The sequence below is a fragment of the Oncorhynchus nerka genome, linkage group LG20, assembly GCF_034236695.1.
Source record: "Oncorhynchus nerka isolate Pitt River linkage group LG20, Oner_Uvic_2.0, whole genome shotgun sequence".
NCBI classification, from domain to species: domain Eukaryota; kingdom Metazoa; phylum Chordata; class Actinopteri; order Salmoniformes; family Salmonidae; genus Oncorhynchus; species Oncorhynchus nerka.
The window spans coordinates 26,402,860-26,424,238 of NC_088415.1; the positions used below are offsets into that span (position 1 = coordinate 26,402,860).

A 21,379-nucleotide genomic window follows, 5' to 3' on the forward strand; every position below is an offset into this window, starting at 1 on the left:
CAAGGTCGTTTTTCCCCTGAACAGGCAGTTAACCTACTGTTCCTAGGCCGTCATTGAAAATAAGAATGTGTTCTTAACTGACTTGCCTAGTTAAATAAAGGTAAAATAAATCAATACAATTCTAAATGTAACGATCACTTTTGGGTGTTAGGGAAAATATATGGAGTAAAAAGTACGTTATTTTCATTAATAATGTAGTGAAGTAAAAGTTGTCAAAAATATAAATAGTAAAGTAAAGGTAACCCTGTAACGAGTGCGCTGGGAGTCGGGAAGCAAGTTTAGGGAGTGAATAATTTAATAAGTGAAAACATAACAGACATGAAACTGAAACAGAAACAACGACGCCTGGGGAACCAAAGGGAGTGACATATAGGGCAGGTAATCAAGGAGGTGATGGAGTCCAGGTGAGTGTCATTATGTGCTGATGCGCGTAACGATGGTGACAGGTGTGCGCCATAACGAGCAGCCTGGTGACCTAGAGGCCAGAGAGAGAGAGAGCACACGTGACAACCCCAAAAAACGACTTAAGTTGTACTTTAAAGTATTTTTACAGACAAACTGTTGACAACACAACACAATAACCACATAAGTAGGCCAAAATCTCTCTTACAAGTCATACGCTTTTGAGGGATAAAATTCCTTTACAAATACAGGTAAATGTGGTGAATTTACAATTTGAAGTCTACAATGTTCAGACATAAATTGAGTGTATAATGAGGTGTTTTACCATATGCTGAAACTGTATTTGTACAATAAAGCGTGAAAACTAGTAGTGTATGGTATTATACCTTGTTAATAGCCAAGTTATTACTGCCCTCTAGTGCCCAGAAGATGTGACAGCAACAAAGGCTAAAACCATCACAGATCTCTAGGCTACACATTATTACAATGTATGGTGACAATGACATGGAAGTCATGAGATGTTGATAAATGTGAACACCAATACATCTCTAGAGCATAGAACATACTAGATGATCTCATTTAAATACCTTTCAAACCACTGGGGATGATGAAAAACTATATATTGAGATTTTGAGTCAAAACTGAGAATATGAACAGGGACATTTTTGATGACATTCTATATACAGAGAACTGTCCAAATGGAATTCCAGTAAGATATTAAATAAAACAATCCGAACAATGACAGTGACACACACAAGAGTCCCATTGGATATCCAAATACAGCCCATGAAATGGATTCATAATAGAAATCATGATTCACATTCAGATTTGGAGATCTGACATGACAAAGTCTTACATTGTGGCAGAGGGTGTCAGTGAAAGGCTTTGTCGTGTGGGTAAGAATGTCACCCAAATTGGACAAATGTTCTATCCCAAATGTAGCCTACGCTGTATTCCATCAAAGCATACAGTTGGGATTAGAATAAAATTGGGATTATAATTCAGAATTATAATTCTATAGTTCCATTCTGAAGTGGCAGAACTCAGCCTATGTAACCCCTGGATATACAGATGTAGACTGTACGGGATTGATCAGTGCTCAGAGCATTCTATTTCATTTCCAGTCCAGTAATAAAGAATAAATTATAATTCACAATTGAAAAAACACCCCTGTCTACTCAGTACCAAAAATGACTACCAACCTCAACTAGGCTAGGCTAAAGTCCTATGTCTCTGGAGCATAAATTAACCTGTTTGCCCATGAGATGATTTAAAAAATATTAATAATAATAATAAACACTGGGAACATATATTCTAAAATCAATTGGGTAATATAGTGCCACTGCGCGTCAAAACATCGGGAAATGGAAAGGGCCCCAGTTATTCGAGTGGCCCGTGCTGAGGGTCCCAATCTACCCTTTCATTGAAGAGGGCGCCGTTTTCTCTGCAGAATTTCACCATGCTGACGTTCTGTACAATCATGTGATGAAGCTCTGGTCCTTCCCAGAGTTCAATGTTCGCTGTTTGCCCCTCCCCATCTATTCTGCTCTGTCTATCTCAATGTGCTATTCCCGGAGAAAAAGGGGAAAATAATACCTTCAATAATTGGTTATTCCCGTGTTTAATCTCCCACGACCAGCCCAGGAGGGAACTGCCGTCATAGTGGAATGTGTTATTACAATCCGCGTTATATTTATGAATGTATATGCACATGTAAACTCTACCAACCATTCGAATTCAAAAGAAATATGCAAGAAACTGGAAACATTCGAAGGATTTTTGTATTTTCTTCATGTTTAGAAGAATCAGAACCCATTTAAGAATGTGTTGGGGACTATCAAAGCGCTATTAGGAACCTTGCTGATGTGAGTAGGGGTACACATTTCAGCAACAAAAGAAAAGACAGAGAAGGCCCTTTGGATTGAGAAAAAAACAGCAAAGAACAGCCATCACAGAAACGGGGGAAAATCAGGAAAATTATATTATTTCGGGGATCTAAACTGAAAATCGGACTCACAGTTTAGATCGAGGATCATCTTATGGATATAAAAGGAGTTGAATGAAGACGGAAGCAATGGAAATATTACACATGTAGTTCGTTAAGTGTAGCCTTAATATAGTTGTATTTATCTAGTTTATCTATAGGCTATGCGTAGAGAAATGCCGTTTTAAGGAAATACACAGAAAATACGCCTTTCCCCAAAATATGTTTATTATAACTTTTGCCAAAAAGATCCATGTCATTGTACAGCCGAGTTTCTGTGTCATGCCGAGTTTGGGTCCCTGTCACAGGCAACAGTGAGACGTGAGACCCGGGCTGTTCGTGAGATGAAAATAAGCTATTTATCCCCTCCTCAATTGAATGTGAAAGAGGTAAAAGCCTCAATCAACCTTAACATCTGTGGATGGTCATCAATATCGGTATATAAAAACTATATGTGAAGAAGGAAAACCCTAACAGAATTGACCAAGTGAGAGGGCGGCCTGGGTGTCGTCATCAACAGTCTCCTACCCTCTGACAGCAAGATCTACTGAAAATACGCATTATGTACACATAATTACAAGCGCGGTAGGACAACGTTTTAAAACGGATTAGTTCGACGTAACACTAAACAACAAGACTGTATACATGTCGTTAATATTATTCTCAATTCCGTGGGCCAACAGAGGGATCTAGAATAGTTTGTTTATTTATTTTTTCACATTCCCCCTCCCCTGGACCCTATTTCTTGCGGGAAGATGGGTTGTTTGGGCAACAGCAAGACTGAAGATCAGCGAAATGAGGAGAAGTCACAAAGAGAAGCAAACAAAAAGATAGAGAAACAACTTCAGAAGGACAAACAGGTATATAGAGCAACTCACAGGCTACTACTTTTGGGTAAGTTTGTTGAAGGAAATCTGATGTGTTGTAGGCAAGGCCTCATTGGCAACATTGTTTCTATTCCTATATGGCACACTATTTGATGTTGTGATATAGGATATTGTTGTCTCTGTAGGCCTTCCTCGTACACTCCTAGTCTCATTTAACTTTTTCATATGTGACATGGTTGCTGGTATGCTGTTTAAGTTGGGTATCAGTTAGCCTTGATTCTCTAACATAATTGAAGTCTACTTATTGCTACATTGTTATTGTTTCTTCACATTTGATACATTTAGTCTTGAGCCTGTGTGATTGTAACAGCTCGTGCCTAATCTATATCAAACATGGGTGTTGAGGCTCTGCATGTGTGTTGTGGCTTTGTTTTCAGAACTACTAGCTGCTTGACAACTTTCAAATTCATAGGCCTGTATATTTAAAGGTGGGCCTATGTGTGAATTAATGAATGGTGAACATTTCTACCACTGACACTTCTGTACTCATGGTACTGTTATCATGTAAAAGCAGTCAAAATGTCCTCTCTTAATGATAATATTTTATTAGAATTTGCCTGATACCTAGTGTATTGAATGACATAGCGGTATTTCTGTTGGAGAGGAAGTTGTGGTAACTAAAGAAAGCGGAACAGAACTCCCATTTAACCATAACAAAAGCTTTACTACAATGCTGCTTTAGATATAGCACTGTGCTCTTTGCACTTTTCTATGATATGACACGTTTTGTTGTGTGTGCCATTGGCAAGTTGTCAGATGTTGGCCTATTTGTGAGTAAGAATTTTGTTGGACAGTGTTGATGGAGAAACATCCGACCATGAACCAACCATGATAAGCTCGTAACATTTGAGATCACTGCTATGGGAAAGAAGATTTTCACTTTCATCATTACAGTCATCTATTTGATTTGACAGTGACATGTGTGTATTGTTGACACCTTTATGCTTGATTCACACTAGGTTCAAACCAAGCTGTACTGAGCTAGCCTACTTATGCATCCACCACGAGAACTGTGCTGGAAAGAACAGTGTGAAAAGACAATACCAGAGCCAACACAGTCCAGTTTGGGTTGTCCCTATAGTGTGAATCAGGCATTCGAATGGATCTGTGATGAAGAACTTCCTTAGTTATTTTCACATGGGGATGTCCACACACCTAAACTAGCCAATTGAAAATAAATCAGACTTGATAGGTTTTACATGTTACTTTGTGTTACCATTACATCCCTGGTTATAAGTGAAGCTGGTAATACTATTGCATTAGTAGATTTCAACAGGTTAATATTGCACCCATTCATTTACATTTTACTGTATGTGTGGATTCACCAAACCTCCCACTATTGTAAGTTGTTTGACTCGGACAGAGGTGATCTTAAGCTCAAGGTAGAAGTTGCCCCTTACCACAACAGTTTATCAAACTTAAATCCTGACCTTAACCAACTGGAAGATAAAACTATATCTGACCCATAGAGAGAGAGGCCTCATCGTTGTATCCGTGCCATTATGGCGTCGTTGACGGCATGGGCAGTGCCATTGAAGCTATATCCATTTAGAAGTTGTCAATTTCTTCTCCCCTATTAACTGATGCCTCTTGATGACCTGGTTACACATAACAGGGACACCAGGAGGAATCAGCCAATGAAGTTGGAAGTTCCACCCAGCTGACCATATTAAAATGGTGGAAGCCCTCAATGGCGCTGCCCATGCTAAAATGGCCTTTTGGCCACTAGAGGCCTCTTAACATTCTCTATGATCTGACCCCAGATCAGAGGTTAAGGGCAACTTCCTCCAAATCCTGGCCTCTACTGGTGCTGAGTGAGACCTCGGTCAAGTGGCATAATAACCCATTTCAATTAGAATAATTCCTAATGTTTATTTCACAGGTTTGAAGTGCTGAACTATAACTTTGAACGTGTCTCTCTTTACAATTATTTTTTTTGTAGATGACTTCTGAGCATCACATTCCAAAAGGCCGTCTCTGTTGGCTGTCAGGGTAGGGCATTTCTCTATACTCTATGAAATAATTCTAACCATCTCTTCCCCCCCCCCACCCACAGGGGCTGGTGAGTCAGGGAAGAGCACCATAGTGAAACAGATGCGAATCCTCCATGTGAATGGCTTCAATGCAGAGTAAGTATGGTTTCCTTCTCCAGACTATGCTCTACAACTGTGAATATAGATCAGGGTTTGAGACTTTACAAGCAGAGTGATGGGGGGGTAATCTCAAAGGAACCAAAATGTATTGGTCTTGCCATACCTGAATTGTAGAAAACACATTAGATTCACCTGTGCACAGCACATGATGAGAGGCTAGTAACAATTGATGGTCTCCCTCAGTTCAATAGCCACTATAATATACTGTCTAGGTGTCTCGCCTAGTTTTTACTGTGAAGTCTTAGATTTCGATTTAAGAATTATTAGTCTGATTGTATGGACAGATGTAAAGATGAGGATTTAAACTTCCTTCAGAAACAAATACTGTGGGGTTCAAGGGGTTGGTTGGTGACGGGTGCTTCAAGGCCCTGGTGCGTTGGTTGGTGACGGGTGCTTCAAGGCCCTGGTGCATTGGTTGGTGACGGGTGCTTCAAGGCCCTGGTGCATTGGTTGGTGACGGGTGCTTCAAGGCCCTGGTGCGTTGGTTGGTGACGGGTGCTTCAAGGCCCTGGTGCGTTGGTTGGTGACGGGTGCTTCAAGGCCCTGGTGCGTTGGTTGGTGACGGGTGCTTCAAGGCCCTGGTGCGTTGGTTGGTGACGGGTGCTTCAAGGCCCTGGTGCGTTGGTTGGTGACGGGTGCTTCAAGGCCCTGGTGCGTTGGTTGGTGACGGGTGCTTCAAGGCCCTGGTGCGTTGGTTGGTGACGGGTGCTTCAAGGCCCTGGTGCGTTGGTTGGTGACTGGTGCTTCAAGGCCCTGGTGCATTGTTAGGAGATCGGAGCTTCAAGGCCCTGGTGCGTTGGTTGGTGACGGGTGCTTCAAGGCCCTGGTGCGTTGGTTGGTGACGGGCCCTGGTGCTTGGTTGGTGAAGGCCCTGGTGCATTGGTTGGTGACTGGTGCTTCAAGGCCCTGGTGCGTTGGTTGGTGACGGGTGCTTCAAGGCCCTGGTGCGTTGGTTGGTGACGGGTGCTTCAAGGCTCTGGTGCGTTGGTTGGTGACGGGTGCTTCAAGGCCCTGGTGCGTTGGTTGGTGACGGGTGCTTCAAGGCCCTGGTGCGTTGTTAGGAGATCGGAGCTTCAAGGCCCTGGTGCGTTGGTTGGTGACGGGTGCTTCAAGGCCCTGGTGCGTTGGTTGGAGACTGGTGCTTCAAGGCCCTGGTGCATTGTTTAGTGACTGGTGCTTCAAGGCCCTGGTGCGTTAGGAGATCGGAGCTTCAAGGCCCTGGTGCGTTGTTAGGAGATCGGAGCTTCAAGGCCCTGGTGCGTTGGTTGGTGACGGGTGCTTCAAGGCCCTGGTGTGTTGGTTGGAGACTGGTGCTTCAAGGCCCTGGTGCGTTGGTTGGTGACGGGTGCTTCAAGGCCCTGTGGCGTTGTTAGGAGATCGGTGCTTCAAGGCCCTTGTGCGTTGGTTGGTGACGGGTGCTTCAAGGCCCTGGTGTGTTGGTTGTTGGAGGTTTAGGCTCAGGCGACTAGGTTGGTTGGGGGGTTAGGCCTGAATCTGGTGTTGGTCCAGGAATCTGTGCATTGGTGGGTTATGGTTTAATCTCCAGTTTGTGAGGTTAGGTTTGGAGGTTCAGGCACTGGTTGGGTGTGAGTGGCTTGTGTTAGACGAGCACATCAGCATCTAAGGCCCCCAGCTCCGTGTGACCCATCTTGTGACTCCACAACACTTACAACTGCAGCGCTCTATCTTGTGTGTGTGAATATGCTCAGTTCATCACTTGGTCACATCCTAGACATTTCAGACATTCATTTATTAGTTGGTTGTGTCTGTGTGATAACTTAACTGTACTGTGTATCACTTAAACTTAAGGATTGCATTAGCAAATGGATACAGTGCAGGGCAGTGTGTCTGACTTCTCAATGTTTTTTAGTCAGTCCTGGAGGAACATATACTGTACAAGCAAAAGGAAGATAAGGAATTGCTGGAGGTTTTTGGTAGATTCCCTAAATCCTGAAGGATGTTGTTTTTGCATTCAGTAACTTCCATTGATAAGGTTCCAGGCCTTTCTGAAACACTGGACCAAGTATATTGTATCTTCTTAGATTAGGAAAGGATGTATATCACACATGCTTTCTCCATATACAGTGGGGCAAAAAAGTATTTAGTCAGCCACCAATTGTGCAAGTTCTCCCACTTAAAAAAGATGAGAGGCCTGTAATTTTCATCATATGTACACTTCAACTATGACAGACAAAATGAGAAGAAAAAAATCCAGAAAATCACATTGTAGGATTTTTAAAAAAATCCTACAATGTGATTTTCTGGATTTTTTTTCTCATTCTCATATATAGTTTTTGCGTATTCTCTCTCCACACACACACACATCATATATACACACACACAGTCACATACAAGTGTGCACACACACTACTTTGTAAGAATCATGTGATAAAAAAAGTGACTATCTTGTTGAAAATGTAAACAGGGCCTTCTCAATCTACCTCAAGCCAATAAACTAGAGGCTGTGTCTGTGTGGGATACAAGCCCTCCTGCTGGCTGTTTCCTATTCTGTCTTTATTTTTCATTCCATTTCTCTCTCTTTCTATTGATGTACCTCATTCTCTGACACACTCTTACTCTACTTAAATGCAGTTTGTGTTCTTGGGATAAACTAAACATCAGTGGCAGTGTTCAACTTAGTGAAATGTTTCCCGCTACAAAATACATCTCGCTTTGCATCATCTGAATCAGAAAAAAAGATTTGGAGACAGTTGGAGGACACTCACTGTTGCTTCCCGTAGCCTACAGTTTGGCGCACTCCACCTTTGCTTGTTAAACTCCATTGCATTTGACTTGATAGCTGATACTGTCGTCTACTGATGGGTTGTTGCAGCTCAGTTACCACTCTTTAAGGTGGGATGATGTTTGACGTCTGATTATTTGTAGTTATGGCAGGTAGAGCATTTTCATTAAAGTCCAATGTAGGCACTGGGAGACTGGGACCTGTTGAAGATATGAGTTTCACATAGTTGAAGATGTATGTGTCACAGTCATAAACATTGTCAGGTTCAGAAGGAATGATATTAGGAAATTGTGCATGTATGCCAGCTGTTGGACAATTATCTACATACATGTTTGTTTTTTGTTTGCTGTATCATCAGCATATATGTTGTGTATGACAATGATATTTTAAAAAACATATTTAAATAATTACAACATGGATGATTGGGTGTTTGTTTTTTTGCAGAGAGAAGAAGCAGAAAATTCATGATATCAAGAATAATATTAAAGAAGCTATTGAGGTGAGTATTCGGTTTGAATCTTTGTACTTCATGTCTCTGTAGGTAGGTACTATGTAGAATAAAACATTCTAAACAGCTAAGCATGAATCATGAATATTTTATCATAGAATATAATATATCCCAAGACAATCCTGTGTTGTCACTTGATTTGTATTGAATGTGTATGTTTGTGTCGCTCTTTAGACCGTAGTAGCAGCTATGAGTACACTGACGCCTCCCGTTCAGCTCGCCAATCAACACAACCAATACCGAATCCAATATGTCCTCAACCTAGTCAATCAGAAGGACTTTGAATTCACATCTGTGAGTATGACAATGTTTCTACCACACACACAAATCATTATAGATAGACATTGTCTTTGCATTAACGTATGTTAGAGCCAGATCAATATGATTTGAGGGGACAAAACTTACCGATAACTAGATATCTGCCAATATACTGTTTTACGCCGGGGAAATTAAAAAGTAAAATTTTTACACACAGAATTCTCAGAAATCTAAAACGGCAATTGGTCAAGAAAATATGCTTCAAATGTTCATTTCCTACATTGTAAAATTAATGATACATACTGAGAATGGCCGCAAGTGCTCAGGTAAGCATGAGAGTCCCTTTTTTCATCATATTTATTTAATATCGGTTGAATTATCGGCCGATACTCATATACCGTTAAAGGGCCAATATCGGCCGATTAATATTAGTGAACCAATATATCGGTTGAACTCTAATGTATGTACACACCTGTGTGAGTGAGCATTTGTACAGTACCAGGAAAAAGTTTGGACACACCTACTCATTCAAGAGTTTTTTTCTTTATTTTAACTATTTTCTACATTGTAGAATAATATTGAAGACATCAAAACATATGGAATCATGTAGTAACCAAAAAAGTGTTAAACAAATGAAAATACATTTTAGATTTTAGATTGTTCAAAGTATCCACCCTTTGCCTTGATGACAGCTTTGCAACTCTTGGCATTCTCTCCACCAGCTTCATGAGGAATGCATTTCAAACAGTCTTGAAGGAGTTCCCACATATGCTGAGCACTTGTTGGCTGCTTTTCCTTCACTCTGCGGTCTGACTCATCCCAAACCATCTCAATTTGGTTGAGGTCGGGTGATTGTGGAGGCCAGGTCATCTGATTGTAACGTAGATGCTGGGAGTCAAGAAGCAGGTGCAGGTGGTAAATTTAATTTAACAAGAAACATGGAACGATACAGCGTAGGAGTAGCGTCTAGACATGAACCACAGAAAACAATACTGCCTGGGGAAAGAACCTAAGGGAGTGCCAGATAAAGGGAAGGTAATGAGTGAAGTAATGGAGTCCAGGTGTGCCTAATGATGAAGTGCAGGTGTGCGTAATGATGGATACCAGGTGCGCGTGATGATGGTTCCCAGCACTGGTGGTTCGTAAACCAGCAACGTCGAACGCCGGAGGGGAGGAGCAGGAATAGACGTGACACTGATACAGCACTCCATCATTCTCCTTGGTCAAATAGCCATTACACAGCCTGGAGGTGTGTTGGGTCATTGTCCTGTTGAAAAACAAATGATAGTCCCACTAAGCGCAAACCAGATGGGAATGGTGTATCGCTGCAGAATGCTGTGCTAACCATGCTGGTTAAGTGTGCCTTGAATTCTAAATAAATCTCTGACCGTGTCACTAGCAAAGCACCATCACACCTCCTCCTCCATAATTCACGGTGGGAACCACACATGTGGAGATCATCCGTTCAACTACTTTCACAAAGACACAGTGGTTGGAACCACAAATCTCAAATTTGGACTCGGACCAAAGGACAGATTTCCACAGGTCTAATCGTCCATTTATCGTGTTTCTTGTCCCAAGCAAGTCTCTTCTTATTATTGGTGTCCTTTTAGTTGTGGTTTCTTTGCAGCAATTTGACCATGAAGGCCTGATTCACGCCGATAATTCAACCGATATCTCCTCTGAACAGTTGATGTTGAGATTTGTCTGTTACTTGAACTCAATATGACGCATTTATTTGAGCTGCAATCTGAGGTGCAGTTAACTCTAATGAACTTATCCTCTGCAGCAAGAGGTAACTCTGGGTCTTCCTTTCCTGTGGCAGTCCTCATGAGAGCCAGTTTCATCAAAGCACTTGATGGTTTTTGCAACTGCACTTTACTTTCAAAGCTCTTTAAATGTTCCAGATTGACTGACTACATGTCTTTAAGTAATGATGGACTGTTGTTTCTCTTTGCTTATTTGAGCTGTTCTTGCCAAATAGGGCTATCTTCTGTATACCACCCACCCCTACCTTGTCATAACACAACTGATTGGCTCAAACTCATTAAGAAGGAAAGAAATTCCACAAATTAACTTTTAATAAGGCACACCTGTTAACTGAAATGCATTCCAGGTGACTACCTCATGAAGCTGGTTGAGAGAATGCCAAGAGTGTGCAAAGCTGTCAAGGCGAAGGGTGGCTACGTTGAAGAATCTCTAATATAAAATATATTTTGATTGGTTTAGCACTTTTTTGGTTACTACATGATTCCATATGTGTTATTTCGTAGTATTGATGTCTTCACTATTGTTCTACAATGTAGAAAATAGTAAAAATAAAGGAAAACCCTGGAATAATTTAGGTGTGTCCAAACTTTTGACTGGTACTGTACATGTTCCCTTTGGAATGACCATCCAGTAGTCTCTGTTGCAGGTGCAAGCCTCATGGTGCAGGTATCTCTGTGGGTTGTGGTACAGTATAGTAATTGATGTGGCGGCAAATAGCCTAGTGGTTAGAGCGTTGGACTAGTAACCGGAAGGTTGCAGATCGAATCCCCGAGCTGACAAGGTACAAGGCCGTCAACCCACTGTTCCTAGGCCGTCATTGAAAATAGTTCTTAACTGACTTGCCTAGTTAAATAAAGGTAAAATAAAATACAAAATTAGGGGGTAGTGCCTCGATGCGATGCCTGTTAGCTAATTGACTGCCCTGAGGGAAGGCCTGGAGGTCTCTTAGTACCACTGGTTTATACTGATTGTGCCTGTAACACCACTAAATACCTTTCTCTGGTACCCACATGTTTCTGTGTCACACTGGGATGCTCATCTGAACAACAGGGTGATTGCTGGTAGTTGTCAGGCTGTTAGGACTTGGCTGGGAGGGACATAGGACTCTATTCAAGCTAAGCAGGTACCAGGTTTCTGGATAAACATAATCCATTGAATCTATAATGGATTTATAAGTGCATCCAATAACTTTGTTTTATATTGATCACAAAAACCTTGTTAACGTTTTTTTTATTGAATAGGGCCCATAGTGTCCTAGAGATAATTTTACTTATCTCTAGAACAGATGACGTGTTGTCACTCAACAAAATGAAAACATATTTTTAGCTGTTATTATGCTTTAATTTAGATACCCTTATGAGTCTTTGGCTGAAAGAATATGAACTATTACAGTTGAATAGTTGCTTCTCTACCATTGCGCCATAGACTGTCATTGAAGATTGCCTTGTCCTTTTTCTGGGCCTAGCACATCTCTCTCTCTGAGTTTGGGTGTGTAGGCCTACATGTGAAAGGGATGTGATTGACTGCTGTCTTGCTCTGTGGTGTTTGAATGGCTGCGATTTCGTTCCTAATGGAGGAGAGTTGAATGACTCGAAGGTCAGACAGTGTAATACTGTTGGCAAAGCCTCCCTCCCTCTCTCTCCCTGCTTCCTCTCTGGCACCCCCCAGGGCTGAGGGGGAACCGGTTCTACTGGTCACCTAATCTCAGAGTACAGATAGAAAAAACAGACGGTGAGGAAAAGGTGGGGGACGTTTGTATGGATATCTATGGTCTGGGCTGTTCATTTCATGTTTAAATGCGTTGTTGTGGTATGGGATTTGTTTTCAGACTGCTGATTAATCGACTGATTAGAATGGTTTCGGCCCGTTGCCGACCTCTGCTTTATAGGTTGTTATTCTTAACGCCACTAAAATGTAAATTTTCTCAAATTCAAAGCTACCAGGCTCTTCACTTCCTTATCCTGTCTCTGGCTACATGATGCTTTTGTAGTGGAGTTGACCATAGTTAGAATGCCAGAGGGGACATTCCCATTCAGATGCATTTTACATAGCACATGATCATGTGCAGAAAGTAATAGATGGTTGTTTATTAACCAGGAAAAGGCAACCAGTTGCTTTAAAAATAAACTTAAAGCGAGATCAAACTCCCTGTGATATGCTTAGCAAAACAACACAAGCCTTTGTGTATTTGAAAAAAGGCCATACCAAAGGATGAAATGGAAATGATTATGGAAAAAAACTAAGATCAGACAAGCCAGTGAGCAGAGAGAAACAATCTAGCATTGAGTTGTAGCCCCAAAGGATTCTGGGTCGGCTGCTGTAATGCAATGAGCAGTTCCTAGAGAGGAGTTTTTATTTTTCTTAAGCGCATGACTGATGATAAAGGAGGACTCTGTTACTAAGACACATGATGAGTGCTCTTTTATGGAGTGGATGAAGGGAACTCTTCAAGTAACCCAAGCCAGCCGAACGGTGGGACAAATATATCGGACAGCAAACCTAAATGTAATGCAAGTGTGTGCAGATGCATTGTTCCACAAAGGTCCAGTTGTCCAGAAGATGTTGTTTTATACATGACAGGGTTTCTTGTTCCATGGTCCAAATGGAAGACGATGGAGGGAGATGATGAGTATATCTGCCTTTCTATGTGCTTTTTAGCCCTTTGAATGTTGTCCATGGGGTGGTCACTCTGGTCCTTTAATAAGCTATGTGGATATTCCCACTTTATGCAACAGATCTCAAACAAGGAAGTAACTGATTGGCCTTTGGATATACCAGTTGACTGGAATCATTACACCCGCACAGCTTTTGTTTGCTAAATGAATGTAATGAAATATGATTCATTCAATGTTATGAGATTTTTACGTGATTATGAGTCAACTGACCCTCCCTAGCCTGTCGACCATATGTCATCTTTATTTCTCCTCATTAAAGGAAATGTTGAAAAGGCTGTAAAAACATGCCTTGTTTTTTTTTTTTTTTTTTCATATTTAAAGGCACATTCTTTAATTTCATCAGCCTGACCATGCCACTTTGTTTTTCTTATATTGAAACTCCCCTTGGTAGTTACCCTCACTGGCCACATAACCTGTTGTCCTGTCAATAAATGCTAGATCCCTAATATGTGTGCTGCCCCATTGGAATGTAAAAAAAGATGTGGCACATCAGTGCCCTCAATCATGACATGGATGATGGACAGTGTCCTCCTTTTCTACTTGCTTTAATTTAGTCGATGTATTGTTATTGTACCATGTGAATTAATTGTGTCCTCTTTCTCTCTTCCACTGCTCCTCTTCTTTCATTCACTCTCTCCTTATATCACTCTCTCTCTCAGGAGTTTTATGAAAATGCAAAGACTCTCTGGCAGGATGAGGGCGTGAGGGCGTGTTTTGAGAGATCCAATGAGTACCAGCTGATCGACTGTGCGCAGTAGTAAGTATGCACTGCACTGCACTGCACTGCACTGCACTGCACCGCCGAGAGGGGACCAACTGTCTTGAATAGCTACAGTGCCCTTGTACAGGCCTGTGTTGCTGAAAACAAACACTCTAAGCCAAAGATTAGGGGCACACATGGGACTGTAGTTCAAGGCTGGCATGCTCAGATTTAGCAGGCGGCTAAAATACCAGCTAAAGTTTGTAAACCCCAAATCTAAAATATATTTAATCTCATCAAAACTTTATTGTAAAAAGCAATTTCCTAGAGAGACCCGTTCTGATTTTCAATGGCAAGATAACAGGCTAGTATTCTGCCTCAAAATGCTGATTGGTAGCGGAGCTCTGTGTCATGGAAGTCATCTTGAGCTCATGCTCTTCCTCCGCAGCTCCTCATCGTGTCTGTGCACACACACAACAGTATGACATCACCAGAGCTTTCTGCATCAACACTGCCACCTCTGGCTATGTGTCTCTCTCTTTCACTCTCTCGCTCTCTCTCCTCACTTTCTTTCTCTTGCTCTCTTTCTATCTCTCTGGCACGCTGTCCCTCGTACTCTCTCGCACACGTTCTCTTCCTCTCCTTCTCTTCCTCTGCTTTCTTTTCCAACTGTTGTGTGGCTCCGCATCTGTGATGTAGGATATTTGCAGCAACGGGGACCAAAAATGGTAGGTCCTGAGTCATAAAAAGGGAGAGACCGAGATTTCACCAGTGGTTGGATGGGTGGAGGGGAACAGGGGAGGAGGGGGAAGTAAACCACAGTGACTGGAGCCTCAGAGTTAAGTCTGTTATAGTGGTATTTGATTGAGCTGATTGTATAAAAAATTCATATTGTGCTAATGTTTGAAGAGGGCTGTTTATTTGATTGTGTTACTTAACAGTCTAGGACAACCCCTTCAGGTGGTTCAGATGGTCCAGTCTTTTGTTCCCTCCCTCTCTCTCACTCTTTCCCACTCCCTCTCTCAATACCTCTCTCTTGCTCTCTCCCTCCCACTTCCTCTCTCCCAGTCCATCTTTCTCAATCTCTTGCTCCCTCATTTTTTCTCTGGTTCTCTCCCTCTTTTTCTTTCTCCCCTCTCAGGCCCTACTCCAGTCACACAAGATTTTGAGCTGATAGTCTATTTATAGAGCCTGTGGTTCTGTCTCCATGGTAACCATGCTGGAGGCCAGGGCACTAGGGAGCTATTTTTGAATCTGCTCTGTAATGTCAGACTACTCTTTCTCTCTCCCCCTCTCTCTCTCTCTCTCTCTTTCATGCACACACTTTCTGTCTTTCTCACCATTTCCTTCCTACCTATCACCCTCCCTCTCTTTCTTCCATCTCTCTCTACGCCTTTCCTACCTTAATCTCTATCACCCTCCCACTCTCTCTCTATCCTTCCCACTCACTCTAATACACTCATTCAATCTCCCAGTGCCAGAGACTAATTTAGAGATGTGTATATGTCTGTTTGGGTTCAGGCTGATGGGCTAGGTCAGGTTTGTGAGTGTGAACCCTTGTGAAAGGAGAGTTTACAGTTCTAACTTTTACAACATTCTTCAGTAACGTGTAGGAAAGGAAAGAGTAAGAGTTCATCTCCCCACCTGTGTTCTTCTGAAGTCTGCATAGTTATCTCTGGCCATCTTTGTTGCCATAACAAAGAATGGTAAATGCACATGAGCGCATACACTCACATAATCTCTGTGTGTTTCTCCTAGTCCCTTTGTCTCTCCCAGTGAGTGCCAACTCATTCCTGCCATGTCTTACCTGTACTTAGACCTGTCACATTTCACCCCTCTGTGTCACATTCCTGGTTATCCAGAGGCTCGGCATTCCTCTGTGTTCAGTATGCTTGGGAGACCGGCATTCAGCTGTCACACACTGTTGGTACAGTTTGTGGCGTTCAGTTGTATTAGACACTCTGTAGGTACTGTTTAAACCCAAGTAAAACAGCTGTAAACTACACTAAGATGGGAACACCTGCTCTTTCCATGACAGACTGACCAGGTGAATCCACATGAAAGCTATGATCCATTATTGATGTGACTTGTTAAATCCACTTCAATCAGTGTAGATGACGGGGAGGAGACCGGTTAAATAAGGATTTTTTTAAACCTTGAGACAATTGAGACTTGGATTCTGTATGTGTGTTGAGTTTTTCCACACTCAACAGTTTTCTGTGTGTATCAAGAATGGTCCACAACACAAAGGATATCCAGCCAAATGCTTCCCACTACTTTGGGAAATATTGGAGTCAGCATGGGTGCAACTCAATATTAGGAAAGGTGTTCCTAATGTTTGGTATACTCAGTGTATGTCATGGAATTGGACATTAGTCTCAAAGTCAGTATGACTCCAGAACGATTGCTATTCCTCTCCGCTCTAAGTGTCTCTACCAATGATGTCTATGTTGGTGTTTCTCTCAACCGCCTTGTTCCTGGACGGACACTGGTCCCTGGGATGTTACTTACTGGCTGCTCATTTAGTTAGCTGACACTGACTGAGTCACTTCTCAAGTCTTAGAAAGAAACTAAGTCGTCCTCCAAAGAGGAAGGAGCGATGGCTTACCACAGGTCAGTCCCTCCCTGCTACAAAACAGTTGGCGAAACACAGGGGTATATAATTCCATTGAGCTCAGTGGCCTCTACCTGTCCACAAACTAAGACAAGCTCACCATCATGCATTTTCACTGCCCCTGCTGACTGAATTCAGCCATTTTGTCCTGTCCTAGCCATCCTTCTAAATCTTTTTTTTCTCTCTCCTCAGCTTTCTAGACAAGATTGACATTGTGAAACGGAGTGACTACACTCCCACTGATCAGGTGACTTTCCATGGTCTCAATGCCACCATCATCAGAGGCCCAGGGATACATCTCAAATGGCACCCTATCCCCTCTATAGTGCACTACTTTTGGCCAACGTCCTCCATTTGATACACATCCCTACTGTCCTCCATCAACTTCCTTTCATAATATTGATGAAATATAACACAGATGAATGACTCCCGTCTTTCTCTCAGGACCTACTGAGATGCAGAGTGCTCACCTCTGGGATCTTTGAGACCAGATTTCAGGTGGACAAAGTCAATTTTCAGTGAGTATAACCCAGGATTATCTTCCGATTTGGTTATTAGTACTATACCTGAAGATCAACCTCCAACTCAGTCCTTTAGACGTGTATGAGTCCATACAGTGCAACTTCCATGTGATTCATTACTACGCCACAAGGTTGTATGTAGCGTGTGGTATATTTATCGCACTGACATCTCTTCCACAGCATGTTTGACGTTGGTGGTCAAAGGGATGAACGTCGGAAATGGATCCAGTGCTTTAACGGTAACATTTGTGTTGCCATTTTATCTGGCCAACCCAATAGAGAATCACTCACAAACACAATTCATTCTCATTGATACTTTTTGGGGGGTTCTAGACGGGTCCTCCATAGTCTGTAGCCCTGTTCCACTACAGGTTTCCTGTACTTTATCACCTTTTGCTTTTTCTGCCATTACTGTGTGTTTCGGCCTCAGCCTTAAAGCTAATTGCCTTTTGACTGTGCCATTGATTTCGCTTAACAAAACCAGGTTGTCTGAGTCCCTCCTCCCTCTGTCTTCCTCACAGATGTAACAGCCATTATTTTCGTGGTGGCCAGTAGCAGCTACAACATGGTGATCCGGGAGGACAATCAGACCAACCGTTTGCAGGAGGCTCTAAATCTATTCAAGAACATCTGGAACAACAGGTGATACAAGCACAACCCATGACACCCCCTCCCCACAAATATTTATGGAATCAATGGAGTTCTATTCTATTCCTCTGTTTTATTGAAATACTCTCATCATAATAATGTACAATTTGCTAGCCGTAAATGACCACTGACTGCTTGTTACCAGTGTATTTAGCCTGTTGTTACCAGTGTATTTAGCCAGCCTCTCTGTGTGTGGGTTTCTATTTTTAGGTGGCTGCGGACCATTTCTGTCATCCTATTCCTCAACAAACAGGACCTGCTAGCAGAGAAGGTGTTGGCTGGGAAATCAAAAATTGAAGAGTACTTCCCAGAGTTTGCACGCTACACCACACCGGATGATGGTGAGAAGTTGTCACACTTGACTGGATGTTTACTGTACACACACACACACGGTGCGCACACATACACATACACATGGCGACACACGCGCACACACAGTGCTTCTGCTTTTTACCACGGTAGATGGCTCTTGAATGTTCTTTGCTGTGGCTGATAAGTAATCATCATAGCGATTAGTGACACTGAAAATGTGTGATGGTGTACTAGAATCAAATCATAACACTCATCAATCACTTACTATTCTATAGCAACACCAGAACCAGGGGAGGATCCACGCGTCACGAGGGCAAAGTACTTCATACGAGATGAGTTCCTGGTAAGTGCAGAAATATAATGTTTCCCCTGCTGATGTTATATAGAATCTTATGGTATTGATTACAAAATAGGATCCAATCAAAACCAAAGATGCCAAATGAGATGACTTGCTTGTATTGGATATGTTAGCATTGTCTTCATGTTAGATTTGTTATTGAGTCAAGTGGATGATGTCCTGATGGTTGTAGTATTTGTGTTTCACTGTGTGATTTCAGAGGATCAGCACAGCCAGCGGAGACGGCAGGCACTATTGTTACCCCCATTTTACCTGTGCCGTCGACACGGAAAACATCCGCCGGGTCTTCAACGACTGTCGGGACATCATTCAGAGGATGCACCTTCGGCAGTACGAGCTCTTGTGATGGGAGGGGGCTACAACACAGACTCTGAACCTCCACCTCCGGTCTCTCCCTGACCCCCCTGAAACCCACCCCTGTCGACCTGCTCCTAACTCGGTGTACTCTTGGGGACTCCTGAAGTCAAACTAGATATGAGCTACGGAGTAACCTGGAAAGACTATTGAAATACTGCAAAACACAGAATACATCCAAGCCAGATCAGCTGAACTCCACTGCACTTTAGCACTGTGCTCAGGACTCGAACCCATTTCACCACACACACAAGCGTATACACGCTGACATAACACCGAACTCTCTCTTTTTCACACCATTAGTTTATATTTTGAGACACACACACTTAGACACACTTGCTCTCAAATTTACCCTCCGATAATTGCTTGCTGTTCTGAAAAAGAACACGCTTTTACTTGACCACATGGTCCTGGACTGGGTGAGCTCAGACTCTTAGCTGCTCACTGTCTGCAGCCACAGATTGACTGGCTCAGTGCTTTCAATGACTTCACAGCCAAGATACCTACTAGAAGCAACGTTGATGACTGACAATAAACCAGAGAAGCATCGTGGTGGGCAGGGCATGGGGGAAGGGGAATATCTATGTCAATTTGGTGGAGCTTGGACACCATGACGCTCACAGGATTGTCACATGACTTTGCCTTGTTTGTACAGCAGCGGGAGGGAAAAGGCCAACGTTCACAGAACTCAACGGAGTGCAAAAAACATATACAGTACCATATAAGTGAAGTCCGATCAGCCCTGTTTCTGTCTCCAGTTGTTTTGTCTGTGTAAACTTTTGTGCCATTGTGCCCCCCTCTCTCTTTCATCACCCATCCTCCCTGTCCACTCTCTTAACCTCACCTCATACCCTGCACTGTTACTTTACTGGCAATGCTCTTTGTTTTATTTTTAAAGAAAAAAGTAATCCTGAAATTAAAAAAAAAAAAAAAAAAAAAGAGGAAGAAGATAATGATATGGGATTCTATTCTTTACTCATGTGGTCAACCCCCCCTCCACCCCCTCCTTCCAATGCTATTTGTATGTCTGTCTTTACTCATGTGGTCAACCCCCTCCAACCCCCCCTCCACCCCTCCTTCCAAGGCTATTTGTATGTCTGTCTTTACTCATGTGGTCAACCCCCCCTCCACCCCCTCCTTCCAAGGCTATTTGTATGTCTGTCTTTACTCATGTGGTCAACCCCCCCTCCACCACCCCCTCCTTCCAAGGCTATTTGTATGTCTGTCTTTACTCATGTGGTCAACCCCCCTCCACCCCTCCTTCCAAGGCTATTTGTATGTCTGTCTTTACTCATGTGGTCAACCCCCTCCACCCCCTCCTTCCAAGGCTATTTGTATGTCTGTCTTTACTCATGTGGTCAACCCCCTCCACCCCCTCCTTCCAAGGCTATTTGTATGTCTGTCTTTACTCATGTGGTCAACCCCCTCCACCCCCTCCTTCCAAGGCTATTTGTATGTCTGTCTTTACTCATGTGGTCAACCCCCTCCACCCCCTCCTTCCAAGGCTATTTGTATGTCTGTCTTTACTCATGTGGTCAACCCCCTCCACCCCCTCCTTCCAAGGCTATTTGTATGTCTGTCTTTACTCATGTGGTCAACCCCCCCTCCACCCCCTCCTTCCAAGGCTATTTGTATGTCTGTCTTTACTCATGTGGTCAACCCCCCCTCCACCCCCTCCTTCCAAGGCTATTTGTATGTCTGTCTTTACTTTACTGCTGAACTATTATTCTTGTACAGACTGTAAAATGTATTATTTTGTACAACTTTATTGAAAAAATAGAAGATCCCTGTGCCTTGATCACGACTGTACGTGTATAATGAGCTAAAGTCGGTGTTATACTGCGCTGTATAGCTGGGCCAGTTTCCCCCATCTCTCCAAGGAAGGAGGACAACCATTCATAGATTTTTATTTTTATTTCTCTCCCCCAACTATCCTTTATGATTTAAATGCTTATTTTTGGATCCATATACCAAAAGAAAGATAAATATATGAAATGTTTATGGATTTTTAAAAGTATTTTATTAGAATCAAAGACACAAATTGTACACTTGATATAGTGTGCGTATTGCTAGAACTGAAATCCTTTTCAATTAGGTTTTGTTCAGGTTTTGTTTCATTAGTGACTTCTGCAAACAACATTTTGAAGGGTGAGTGTTTATTTACCATTGTTAGCTTTAAGGTAAAGGGTGATGGAAAAATATCCAAATGCAAAACATTATTTGTTTCGACATGAATATTTTATTTTGCTAAAGAAAACAACAATCAAAAAATGGTATTGTTTTGGGGTCCTTCCTAGTGTTCCACAACAGAGGCAGACTGTACAGTATTACATTTTCACTTCAGTGCCCTAGTTTTCATGTATTATGTACATCAAACATGGGTTTCTACTTTCAGAAGAGGAGCTCTGCAAAATAAAGTTGTTTTGGTGCAGACAGCAAGAGGCCTGTCCTTACACACAATCACAACGGCAAGGACAAACATACACCAGATA

General features: G+C 42.4%; 1 protein-coding gene across 1 annotated transcript; it reads left to right on the top strand.

Annotated features, from left to right (window-relative positions):
• The first annotated feature begins 1,936 nt into the window (after window positions 1-1,936).
• LOC115102160 (guanine nucleotide-binding protein G(s) subunit alpha-like) lies at window positions 1,937-19,826 on the top strand. The gene is made up of 12 exons (XM_029621791.2): window positions 1,937-3,280; window positions 5,330-5,402; window positions 8,614-8,668; window positions 8,852-8,971; window positions 14,040-14,137; window positions 16,887-16,941; window positions 17,139-17,212; window positions 17,396-17,454; window positions 17,737-17,857; window positions 18,074-18,204; window positions 18,451-18,518; window positions 18,733-19,826. Exons 1-12 carry the CDS (start codon window positions 3,142-3,144, stop codon window positions 18,877-18,879), a joined length of 1,140 nt encoding a protein of 379 aa, XP_029477651.2. The 5' UTR covers window positions 1,937-3,141; the 3' UTR covers window positions 18,880-19,826.
• Window positions 19,827-21,379: the final 1,553 nt, after the last annotated feature.

Bases quoted from the DNA above. Each gene is read 5' to 3' on its own strand.
- LOC115102160 (XM_029621791.2), top strand. From the start codon at position 3,142: ATGGGTTGTTTGGGCAACAGCAAGACTGAAGATCAGCGAAATGAGGAG. The intron at 17,213-17,395 runs GTGAGTATAACC...TCTCTTCCACAG, and splicing joins GTGGACAAAGTCAATTTTCA to CATGTTTGACGTTGGTGGTC. The intron at 17,455-17,736 runs GTAACATTTGTG...TCTTCCTCACAG, and splicing joins ATGGATCCAGTGCTTTAACG to ATGTAACAGCCATTATTTTC.